The sequence below is a fragment of the Chelonoidis abingdonii genome, chromosome 2 (genome assembly GCF_003597395.2).
Source record: "Chelonoidis abingdonii isolate Lonesome George chromosome 2, CheloAbing_2.0, whole genome shotgun sequence".
NCBI lineage: Eukaryota > Metazoa > Chordata > Testudines > Testudinidae > Chelonoidis > Chelonoidis abingdonii.
In genome coordinates this window covers 165,051,400-165,064,078 of record NC_133770.1, presented here as the reverse complement: position 1 = coordinate 165,064,078, position 12,679 = coordinate 165,051,400, and the positions used below count along the sequence as shown (strand labels likewise).

Below are 12,679 nucleotides of genomic sequence, written 5' to 3'. Positions count from 1 at the left end.
GAAGGGGATTTACAATCTTTTTGAAATCTTCCACAGCTCCAGTAATATACCTTTGGGATTTATGGACCTGGGAGGTACTCTCAGAATCCACATTACTGGGAATAAATGGACCATTACTCAGGCAACTGGCAGTATCTCAAGGGATAACTGGAATTGGCTCCTTATCCACTGTGTCTACCACTCAGATGTACATGGCACAGTTGACTGCCAAATTCAGAAGCAGGGAAGGAATATCACCCCAGGACATCATATCAGCAGGGACCTCAAGGGACTTGCATCTTTCTCTGAGCACTGAACAGGTGTCATGTTACGAGATCAGGTGGGTGTACATTGCTTGGCAAGTTTCCTGCAGTGTCTGGGGTTCTCGGGCAACAGGGGATCTGGATCCTTCCTGACTTCTAATTCTGGGTTTCGAAGAGTCTCTCTGTTAGAGGAACTCAGGGATGCCACAAGCCTCTAGTGAGTACTCAAGGAAATGCCCACAAGCATGGTGTGTGTGCAAGTAAATTCTGAGCTATTCTAACCAATGTCCCCCAGAGCTATCATTCCAAACAGGTCCTGGAGCAGTTCCAGTAATTTAAAACCTGGCCTAGCCAGGCCTTGATCTACTCGGGCTGAACGTGTGCCAGCAAGAGACGGAAAGAGGAAAAGGGAGAAAGGTGAAAGGTCACATTCGTTAGTTTAATAGGCTGGATGCATTTTCATTAGCAAATCCACTTGGCTCAGTGGGTAGGAATTAGCTTCAGTGTAGCTGGGGAATTTCAAAAGGAAATAAAGAATTCAAAGCCCTGCTGCAATGAAAGCTCCAAGGAAGGTTGCATGTTCCACTGGGGCCTGCTGAGAAATGCAACAGGAAAATAAAAAATTAACAGCCCTGAAAGTGATCCAGGCTCACTCCCTCAGTTATTAGCTTTGTCCCTGTTCAGATGTCTGGAATTCACATTCAAAACACAGTTCAGCCAGGAGTTTAGGAAACAGCTGTTATCAGTTTCCTGCACCTGCATCCACAGGCAGGGAATCATGACATAGGTCTGTATTCAATGGGCTGCACCCCATTTCTAACTCCTCAGCCAAAAAGCATCCTGCTCAGACAGAAACAATCATGAAGGAGTGCATATAAATTTATACAGACCCTTCCTTCAGTTTACCAAATCAGTTTACTATAGTCTCTTTTTAGCTACTGTGGTCAGCAGCTGCTGATGTCATCTGGAGACATCTATGAGTGAAGAATAAATACAATTTCTGAAAATTCCCCTCCCGTTTCTCTATAGAACCAAGTCCCAATGCTATATTTTGTAGCAGTGCACGGTCAAAACAGGGATCTCTTAGTCCCTTAAAAAGTGCAGTTCAGATACAGTAGTTAATGATTAGCAACTATCACACAGCCATAGGAAGAACAGATCATGGAATTTCAAGGACGAACATGCAGCATGTCTGTGCAAATGTCACACAGTGAGATTGGGCTCCAGCTTCAGATAAGTATTGCAAAGACATTCTCACAATTTCAGAAGAGAAATTAATCCTGAGAATAACTAAAGAATTTAGAAAGAGTAAAGGTCAATTCAGACATTTTGTTTGTCCCTCTCCTGTCAGGATACCCTCCTGTAACAGGTTCTCCTAGTCTCTGCACAGTCTAGTTTTAAGATGACCTGCAATCTAGAATGAAGGATCATCTGTTCCATCCTGAGAGACTGCCCTATTCTCGAACACCCACATGGCATGCCTAGGTAGTATGGTAATAGTTGCTTTAGTAGAACTGAGATATAAGCTCACCATATAGCATTTTGCTTGCCCTGAATGAGTAACATTTCTTGACAGGCGACTAAGTTCTTGTTTATATTTTTTGTGATTGGATCGGTAAATTTCCCATGACTATTTTGCAAGGGTTAGCTAAACAGAGCCATCTACCTGATGAAGCTTCCATACCTTCGACAGGACAATCAGCTGTTCTGTTTGTGACCAGGGTTAGTTCAGTTTAATTATAGTTACATATTCCTTATACTTCAGGAGGTAGTGTAAGTATGTGTATGTGTAAGTTTAACTAATTAAACTGAACCAACCCTGGTCATGAACAGAACAGCTACTGGAGTGATCTCATCAGAATCTGATCGGTTATGGAGAGGGGTCTAAAGGAGGCTCTGACTGTGTACTACTAGATTTTATGGGCAGCAGAAAACCTTGCTGTAGCAACAAGAGATGTTGTTATGTTCGGGTGAATGCGACAATTCATCTGTAAGGTTACAGTGATCCAGGGCAGAGATGGGGCTCACCAAACAGCTCAATGTAGACCTCCTGAAGAGTGTGAACGCTGCAGAACTGGTTCAGCTCATGGTGAATCTTGTTGAAGATGAGTGCTTTGTCATAGTCTGCTGTGTAGTTCTTCACTATGTCATACACTGGTGAGAAAGAGGTTTGCATTAGGAGACTAGGGTGGTGTTGGTCTCAAGTCGGGCTCCACTTGGGATACATGCAATGGGAGCCTGACACATCTGTACTAGTCACTGGGGGCCATTCACTGCTAGAGCCTGGTGGAAAGAAGATCTCTGCACTGCAGAAGCGCACTTTGTTCATTTATTTTGACAGGGAAGGTTTAATTATCGATGTCAATACTTCATAATATACTAACCAATGTTCTGTCATATGCTTTGTAAACATAATGAAGTCTTAGTAACACCAGACCTTTCTACAGCGTCTGCTATTAAATCTTTGCTGAGAAGTGGTGAGACAAGGATTATGTGTCTGAACAATACGATATGTGGATTAGTGAATTTGGGCATGTACATAGCAATTTGTGAGACTCTCAGAGCAGGAAGAAGCCCCCAGGCCCAAAGCTGTACATGGATTTACTTTTAATCAATGGGACTTAAAACAGTCTGGTTCTGTCCCAGTCACCAGGAATTTCTGTGCTCCCACCAGTGTATTCACAAGCAGGGGGGTTTGCCCTGATGTTCTTGGCCAATATATCCCCTCATTCCACTCTTTCCCAACATGCTAGATGGCTGTTGCATGCCACCCCAGAGGTGGCTGCATTTCAGTGGGACTCTATACATCAGTTTGTGACATTTTCGAGTGAAAGGTGCTCAAATCACTTAATCTGTGTCTCACATGCCAATCCTCTGATCATATTCATACCCCTTTCTCCCACCCTTTGCCTATTTAGATTGTTGGCGCTTCATGACAGTGCCTAGCACACCGCCACTGGGATTCATAGGGGCTATTATGATATAAATAATCGTCATCTGATAGGCATTATAGATATTACAATGAAAGGTACTAGAAACATTAGTGTATCAGTGGTAGTAAGTAATAAGAATATGTCAGTGACAATAAAAAACAGAGAAATATATAAAAAATAGTAAAACTGGTTCTGTGTCTTTTAAGTTTAAACTTAAAATTTAAAGTTAACTGTTAATGCCCAAAGAGTACAAGGCTTTAAAGGGGACACTGCTGAATTTCTATGGCTCTTCTGGCCTCCAAATCCATCACTGCATAAGCAGATATGATTTCCCAACCCCATGCTGCATTAGCAGGAACATAAGGAGCTTTCAGAAGGCAAAAGTTGTGCTAACACTCAGATGTGACTGACAGTCCTTCATACTGTAGCCATGCAGACTCATTGGCAGAGATAACTCACCAGCACCTTGGATCAGGAAATTCACCACCTCAATCCTGTCAAAATAAATCATCACTCCCCCACTGTGAAAGGAAAAGAAAAAGAAAAGGAGGGTGTAACAATCCGGTGTAACATCTGGCACCAAATAAAGCTGTTCAGGGATACAGCCAGGGTCTGGGGTGGGTGTAAAATGTATGGAGTACTGGCTCTTCTAGAACAAGCCACTTCTTAGCCATAATTATTCAGCGCTTAAAGGAGACTAGGATGGGAGGCAGAGAACAGAGCTCCCAGCAACACAACCCTGCATTGAACCCGTTCATAAAAGCAAATTCTTATTTCACAATTTTCTAGAGGCTGATCATGCAACTGCCACATAGACAACACCAGGAGGGACCAGTCATGGAGACAACACTCTCTAGCGGACTGAAACGGACACTTCACAACCTTTAAAAGCAGCAGAGAATCCTGTGACACCTTATAGACTAACAGTAGTTCACAGTGGTGGGCCTGCACTTACAGCAAATCCAAGTGGAAGTTTTTGGGGGAACCCCAAGAACAATGGCCCAGTTTACTCTGGATTTAGCTACGTGTAAGCTAGGAATAATGGGTTCTAGTTTGGAAGGAGCAGGTCTAGTGGTTAGAGTGTGTGGGGGTCTCTGGACTCCTGAATCCTTTCCTTAGTTCTCTGACTCTCTTGTGACCTCACACCAGTCACTTAAACTCTCTGTGCCTCTATTTTCCCACTGGCAAAATGGAGATAAAACCTGCTTCATAGAGAGCATGTGAGGCTCAGGATTTTAGATCCATGGAGAGAAGGTGCTAAGTAAAGGATTAGACATGGAAAGGGCTCTGAAGCCAACCGTAATGCAGTCTATCCTCACTTGAAATTTAAGTAGGCTAAGAATCAGGCCATGGAGACTGAGGTCCCCTCTCAAGCCTAGAGACAAGAGCAGTCACACCCATAAGGACATTCATGCCCTGGAGAGGGTAGGGTATTTGCATTGCCACATTCCCCAGGGTAGCACTGTGGGAAGCCAGAGTCAGCTTCTACCTGACACTCTGCAGAAGCCCCACCAGCTGAGACTGCAGAGTGGAGGCTCTGAAACAGCCCGTTCCCTGCCTGCCTTGTCCAAGGCCCTGCCCTACTCAGCACAACACAATTTTCAGGCTGTGATGAGCTAATGTAGGCTCTCAGTAGAGAGAAGCTGTAGTCACCACAACCTATGCCCTATGGACTTTCTGCTATTGGGACACTTACATCCTGGTTTATGCTAGCAGAAGTCTTTTTTTTTTTTTTGCCAGGGATGAATCAAATCAGTAGACTTTAAGAGAACTGTAAAGTTATAGGAAGTTCTCTCTCGTTGTTACTATTAAACAGTCGCATTATTTACTGTATGTTATTCTGAAGTGGTGTAACACTAAGAGCAGAGTGTTATTGTCTTCATACTAAGAACAAACTAAACACACCAAATATGCAGCTACAATAAGGCAACAAATGTTAAGGTATGTTGGAGCTTCCTGAAAACACAGGATTGAATTCAGGATCAGGGCAGGAGGGCATCTGACCAGCCTGCTAACAGGAACAAAGGGCAAAGTACATTCAAGTACTGCAACCTATGATTCAGCATCGGGAGAAATCAAGAAGAAAAACTGGTGCAACTTGACTGCTGTGCCAGATGATGGTCTGACATCTCACCTGGTACCACAAGGAACATTTTTCACCTCATCTGTCTGCAATGTAGTCTGCAGAGAGAGAGAGAACAAAGATTCAATTAAGAGCCAGCCTGCTTACAGTACAAGAGTTATGTAATTCCTTTGTTTTTCAGCAGCTTTCCTGCCACCTTACAGAGTATCAGCTCTCAAGTTCCTCATTATATCACCCCTTTGTCCTGGAGTAGCCTAGGGAACTGCAAAAGCTAGAACTAAATCTGCTTCTATTGATTCTTCCTTCATTTGCTATCCAGCGCTTGTCAGCTCTAGGGATAAACCTGAAAGCCACTTGTCCAAAGGTTGCTCAACAGAATGAGTGCATCACTGCATAACTCTTTGAGAGCGTTTGCCAGTGATCTAGCCTGCAAGTTTACTGGAGAGGTTCCAAAGTCCCCACTTCAGAATGTCTATTAACCCGCTTGAAAGAAAAACTGGGTAAAAGAAAGATGTACCAACCCAAGAGAAAGATAATGGGGAAAAAGCCCAGAAAGTTCAGAGCAGGTCTGGGGCAACTCCAGTGATGCAAACCTTGCAGCAGTCTGTTGTATCTACCCGAGGTTGGAGCAGGAGGAACTATAAAAAGGGAGAAAGTAATGCAAAAGACCATTTATAGTGCAGGGTTTCTATGGGTCTTGCCCTTCTGCTCTGGGGAAAAATGGCCCCATGCAGAGGTCCAACCCAAGCCTGATGTACCCACAGGGCTTTAAATGGTACACAACCCTTGCACCGGTCCTCTGCACATAGGCCATTTTCACCCTTTGTGCAGGCAGAGTCTGACCATCTGCCACTGATTTCAGGCTCATACTGAGCATAAAGGCATTTCCCTCTCCTGCCTAGATTCTCCTTTGGGAGGTTCCTGAAAGTGTCATCATCAGTCTTGTGCCAGCAACATCACAGGCTGTTTCCCTGGAAAAGATTGTGATGTCCCAAATGCAGCATTTTCTGACCAATTTGGTGGGAAAATACTAATGTAAGCAGACAAATGCAAAAATACCTGCACAGATTTGTAGGAGGTTATAAAGGGGAGCATAAGGTGGAAGCCAGGTCCACTGGTGGAAGTCAGCAATGCGCCACCTCTGCAGGAGAAGAAAAAGAAGAATGATACACAGTTTATTCCCAAGTATCCGCAGATACTTTGACTATAGGAAGGCACGGAAGCATTAAAGATTAGATGCACTGAAAAAGTAAATAAACTGACATAATCTTGTCACTTCCAAACACAGACAGATATCTGCAAATATATCTGTATTTGTCATCTGTGCTTGGACACTTTTCTCCTTTAATTTAAGTTCTTGATACAGTTTGTGTACCCTGAATTCACAGCATACTGAAGACACTTTAGATAATGAGCAAATACTAAAACCATACAAGCTCTTCCTGTCTTTGATAAGAAAGGAAAAATTGTTCCCTGCGGTTGAGGCGGGTTGGTTTTGCTCTGTCACAAGCCACATTCAACTGCCAGTTAGGATACGAAAAATTACCAGCTAGCAAAGAGTCAGACACACAGCATTATGATTGTGGATTTCAAAACCTTCTCAAAGTTATGATCAATACATAAGAAAAGTGCCATAGCAATTAACGAACCCTAATGACACAAATAACCCAAAGCAGCTGGAGAGCCTGCTAGTCTCAGAAAACAAATGGAGACAGACTAAATATACCTTAAGACTAAATAGTTGAAAATCAGTGCCATGGGATTTGGACCTTTCACCTCCAGGTCACTGGTTCAAATCCAGCCCAGGCTGATAGTAATCAGAAGTTGTTACCACCCCAACAGCTGTTCAGTAGCCTGTGTGGAATGGGTTGGTGAGAGGCAGTGATTTCCCTACACCCCCCCTTGAATTTCCCCAACACTCCCCCCAGTTTTGTGAGCTAGTTACATACCAATTTAGTAACTGTTTGGAAATCTGAATTTAAACTGAAACATGAATACACACTTTAAAAGCTTATACAGTGTTATGATAAAATGTGTGTATCTGGAAAAGTATACTAGATTTGAAAAGTATGAACACAGACTAGCTTCCTTGCTTCTTTATACAGCTGTTGTTTTTTATGATGTCAGTGCATTCATTTCGGTGATGTTGGCCAACCTAATAATTTCAAATAATGATTTGTGAGCAAAGTCTAAATGAGCTCTCCCTGACAGCGAGTGATGAGCTGGGGCTGCGGGGAAAGGCTGCAGGGCCAGATTATATTTACATTTACACCTAATCTACCTAGGTATCCAGCAAACAAAGCTGTGTTGTCCAAGTGATAGATTTTGGCTGGGGTTGGGTTACAAACCACTTGAATGGGGGAAATGGGGGATGAAATGTTGTTCTTATTGTATAAATAAAGGCAGTAGAATTGTATCGTTTAGTCTGTGATGGTTTGAAAGGCACCAAGAGAGAGGGTGAGGACCTGTCCCCCTCTCCACTGTTTTAAAGACAGAGCTGATTAGGCTCCATAGATAGTCTTTTGTTCTGTTAAGTGACCACTGCAGCTGAAATCGCTGACAATCAGGTCCAGTGCTTAGTCCTGTTGTGAGGACAGTGATCCTGTGGGTACAATGTTTTTGTGTAAGACAGCCCAGACTGCACTAGCAGTGAGGTTCCCCCACTGAGAGCTCAGCTGAAATCACTGAGAGCTGGTGGAACCTCAAGAGACCAATTCGCAGAGGTCACAGTGGCAGGTGGCAGCAGAAGGTGACTGTGCAGGGCCACTGGCAACAGAGCGGTGGAGTGAACGGTGGCACAACGAACAGCCGTGCCAGAGCGAACAGTGAGCAGCTGGAGGAACAAGTAAGGTGCCTTTTTGTCCTCCACCTGGGAGATTAACTCACGTGAAAGCACCTCTGAACTCTGAGTCTCCACTGACCAAAGACAACACCGGTGAACGGGTTGCAGTGGAGGGAAAAGTGAGGGCACGTTAAATAAACGTTTGTTTGTTTGGACTATATTTTAGTCACTTTGCTCCAGAATGCTAGATTAGTGACTAGGAATGGAAACTTATATAAATATGTTTCCTAGTAGGCCAAAATTTTAAAAATGCATTATTTGCCAAGGTGTTATCTCACATTGTTGCTATCTTGAGAGGTCATTATGTTGGGGAGTTTCTGTACTAAACATTATTATAATTAATTTTTACATAAGAATGGTCATACTGGTCAGACCAATGGCCCACATAGCCAGTATCCTGTCTTCTGACAGTGGTCAAGGCCAGGTGCTTCAGAGGGAATGAATAGAAGAAATCATCAAGTGATCATCCCCCTGTTGCCCATTCCCAGCTTCTGGCAAACAGGCTAGGGACACTCAGAGCATGGTGTTGCATCCCTCCCATCCTGGCTAATAGCCATTGATGGACCTATTCTCCAGGAATTTATCTAGTTCTTTTTTTAATCCTGCTATACTTTTGGTCTTCACACCATCCCCTGGCAAAGAGTTCCCTGGGTTGACTTTATATTATGTGAAGAAGTACTTCTTTTTGTTTTTTTAAAACCTGCTGCCTATTAATTTAATTGGTGACTGCTAGTTCTTGTGTTATGTGAAGGATTGAATAACATTTCTTATTCACTTTCTTCGCACCAGATCAAATTTTATACACCTCTATCATATCCCCCCGAGTCATCTCTTTTCTAAGCTGAAAATTCCCAGTCATTTTAATCTCTCCTCCTGTTTCATACCCCTGAATCATTTTAGTTGCCCATCTCTGTACCTTTTCCAATTCCAATCTCTCTCTTTTTGGGATGGGTGACCAGTGAACTGGGGAACAATGGCAAACTGAAATTCAGTGTTGATAAAATGCAAGTAATGCCAGTGGAAAACAATCGAACTTACTACAAAATGATGGCAGCTCGAAAGTTAGTGTTACATTCAGAAGAGATCGTTGGAGCATTGTGGAATAGTCTCTGAACCATCACCAATGGTGCAGCAGCAGTTCAAAAAGCAAACAGAAGTTGGGAATCAATAGGAAAGGGGGATAGATATTAACGACAGAAAATATCCATTGCCTCATATAACATCATGTATGTCGTACTTGATGTTGTGATGCCAGACCAGTCACCCAGTTTTGTGAGATCCCTTTGTAACTCTTCACAGTCTGCCTGGGACTTAACTATCTTGAATAGTTTTGTATCATCTGCAAATTTTGCCACCTCACTGTTTACCCATTTTTCCAGATGAATATGTTGAACAGTACTGGTCCCAGTACTGACCCCCAAGGATACCACTATTTATCTCTCTCCATTCTGAAAACTGATAATTTATTCCTACCCTTTGTTTCCGATCTTTTAACCAGTTACTGATCCATGAGAAGACTTCCCTCTTATCCCATGATGGCTTACTTTTCAAAAGTCAATTTAAATTAATTTTTTTTTAATTTATATTTTTTTTTAGAAATCTAGACCTGTTATGCGTTTTGGTGTAACTTGCATTATTCTTATGTTAAATTTGCATTATCCTAACAAAACATTTACTTTATTCATGTCTCTTTTATATATCTCATTGGTCCTGATACCCCCCCTGTAAATTCAAACACCTCCCCTAATTTCAGTTCCTGGGGAAGCCACTGGTGAGAGGTCCCTCAATCCAGTCCTCAATGGACAGGTGTCCACATCACAAAAACATGCCATTACACTTGTCACTAATCGGTCCCCTTGTTGGCAGGTTCAACAGAGGTGCAAAGGGTTGAATAAGCCATGGAGACTGAATTACTCTCTCTCACACAGAGATGGTCCCTTCAGATCAGGGCACATCTATTAGCAGGGAAGCTGGCGCTGCCAATGTTGTATCCTATCTGAGGATGAACAGAGGACTTAAATCCTCACGGCTGTCAGGTCTGCACCTTTCACCAAGATCACTCACTCCACAGTCAGTCCCTCCTTCACCTGCCAGCCAGCCAAGACCACAACTTGAACTTCTGCTTCTCTCCTGACACAGCCGATATCTTCACAAGCACCTGAAGCAAAGCAGAGAGCTACAATCCTTATTTTAATATCTGGGTTATGTGATATCATCAGCTCTTCTGGGGAAAACATAGACGCTCGAACTCAGACTTTAAATCCAGGTGAAGGTGGATGAGTCACAAGATATTTCGTACTAAAGTGGAATTACTGATAATTTCTAAGACTGCCTGAGTGTCTTCTGTTACCAATCTGGGATCACAAACTATGTCTTTCCCCAACTCCACCCCACTTTGACAGAACATTGGCATCTGATGGGAAAGCTATTGGATAGTGGTTTCAAAATACCATGAACCCAAATAATATTCCAGATGCATGTCTTACCTATAATAAACACCAATATGTCCTTCTTCAATTTTGTGTACTGCAGAGAAGAGAGTTGCAGCCAGAAAACTAACAGATAGCGCCGCTATTGCACCTAGTTGGGCCATCCCCGAGAGCTCCGCCTGGGGAAAGGGAACATAGAGTACATGAGATCAGAGATTGAGGCAAACTGAGAAATATTTAAATAAATGTACTTAGACTAATATTAACACAGGATCTAATAACAACTATCCTTCCAGCAGAGGATCTCAAAGTGCTTCACAAAAATTAAGCCCCTCACGTATTCCCAGGAGGCAGGTTTTACTCCCATTTAATAAATACGGAAACTGAGGCAGCAAACTCACATGCCTGTTGTCACAGAATGAATCTGTAGTAGAGCTGGGAACTGAACTCAGAAGTTCTGACTCCAACTCTCCTGCTCTAGCCACTGGACAATATCTCAGCTCACTCTCTCTTTTTTTGTTTAAGACATCCCTACCAGTGCATTTGGGGTATAGTTAAAGGAACCAGAAAGCCAAGAGTCTAGTGCAACTTCCACCTCACATTATTAGTGTAGGTATCGTATTCTCCAGGTTCAGTCTCCATGGAGTTTAAAGCTGTTTTGCTACAGTAGTAACATGCACAAGTGGACTAGAAGAGTCTTGGCACAGACAGTTTGTTTCATGTGGGCACATTAACTCCAGGAGTTACACATGCCCCTCAACAGAAGAGGGGACCTCTTGCAGTCGTGACCAAATTACACAGGCTGCCAAATGAAGGAGTGAGTGCAGATCTGCCACTATAATTGTGACCTGCATCCACAGAATGGTAATTGCATGTTATTTCCCAACAAACCATTTTTTACTGTTTGTAAATGTCAGAAAGAGCGCACATGTACCGTACCGTAAATCCTTAGATGTTATACAAAAAGCACCACGTCTCTTTCCTTTCCTGAGGAAGGGTTTGAGCTATGCTATAGACATGGGACATAATTTGTAACCACAAACACAAGGCCAAAGGTATTGGCCTATTAAGTAGTTCATACTCTCAGGCATTAAAAGGAACCCTAATACTCAATCCAAGCTGCTGTCACCTCCTTCCCTCCTCTCCCAGCCACACCGTTCCCTACCTATTGCTGGCGCTTTACTCAATCTCTGGTCTTCGGCTAGATTATAAATTACGATGGGGAAGTGACCTTGTATTTGCCTTTTCACCTATGTGATGCTTGCCTGACCAGGGGGCTGTACAATTTCTAAGACTGCCTGAGGGTCTTCTGTTGACAATCTGGGACCACAAACCACTGCCTGCCCCTGGGGATGGAGCAGCCATAAGGGAAACCTGAGACAGCGAACTCCAGGAGAAGCTGTGCTCACATGAGGGCTGAGACCCTGGGGGGGGGTGACCCTGGCCGGGGGGGGGTGGGGGGCGCCGGTCCCAGCCTGGCGGGCAAGCAGGGCGAGAGGCTGAAAAGAGAGTCCAGCCCGGTGTGGAGGGACCCATAGGAGGGGAGCTGCAAGGGAGGGTGTCCGTGGGCCGGCAGGGGTCTCCCAGGAATGAGTGGGAGCGTGGCCTGGGATGGGGGTGGCCCATGATGCGGGCGGGCGGGCGGATCCCCAGGGTGGGTCTGGGGGCGGGTAGGGGGAGGGACAGCCCTCGGAGGAAGGGGGCTGGCCCGGCGTGGGCGGGGGCCGGAACCTGGCCCGGGAAGATGGGGGGGGCGGGGGCAAAGGAAGAGTTCCCCCACTCACCGCCTGCTGCAGCAACTTCCGGGTGTCGCCACGGTGACGCTGATATCATCATCACTGCGCGCCGCCCCCGGCCCCGCGAGCCGGGCAGTTCCAGCGGCGGCTCCGCCAGGGGGAGCCAGAGACTCACTCCCTGCCGTCGCCATGAGGTCAGCGCTTGGCTGCCAATGAGGGGGAGGGCGCCTGCGTCCTATTCCTGGGCCTGGCTCCCACGCCGGCCCAGCATGCAGCCCCGGACTCCTGGGTCCTATTTCTGGACTGGGCCCCCGCATCGACCCACCGTGCAGCCCTGGGCTCCTGGGTCCTATTTCAGGCTCCCACACTGACCCACCATGAAGCCCTGGACTCCTGGGTCCTATTCCTGGGCCT

The 12,679-nt window shown here is 44.8% G+C and overlaps 1 protein-coding gene across 2 annotated transcripts in view; it reads right to left on the bottom strand.

Moving 5' to 3' along the window:
- The window catches only part of ERLIN2 (ER lipid raft associated 2), a 28,121-nt gene extending 15,642 nt beyond the window's left edge, over positions 1-12,479 (bottom strand). For both annotated transcript variants that reach the window (XM_075062775.1, XM_075062776.1), the window contains exons 1-6: positions 12,314-12,479; positions 10,587-10,708; positions 6,318-6,399; positions 5,310-5,356; positions 3,635-3,696; positions 2,271-2,396 (exon numbers count right to left, since the gene is read on the bottom strand). In XM_075062775.1, the coding sequence (XP_074918876.1) occupies positions 2,271-2,396; positions 3,635-3,696; positions 5,310-5,356; positions 6,318-6,399; positions 10,587-10,693 (424 nt within the window). In that variant the 5' untranslated portion in view covers positions 10,694-10,708; positions 12,314-12,479. The remainder of the gene's footprint in view (positions 1-2,270; positions 2,397-3,634; positions 3,697-5,309; positions 5,357-6,317; positions 6,400-10,586; positions 10,709-12,313) is intronic.
- Positions 12,480-12,679: the final 200 nt, after the last annotated feature.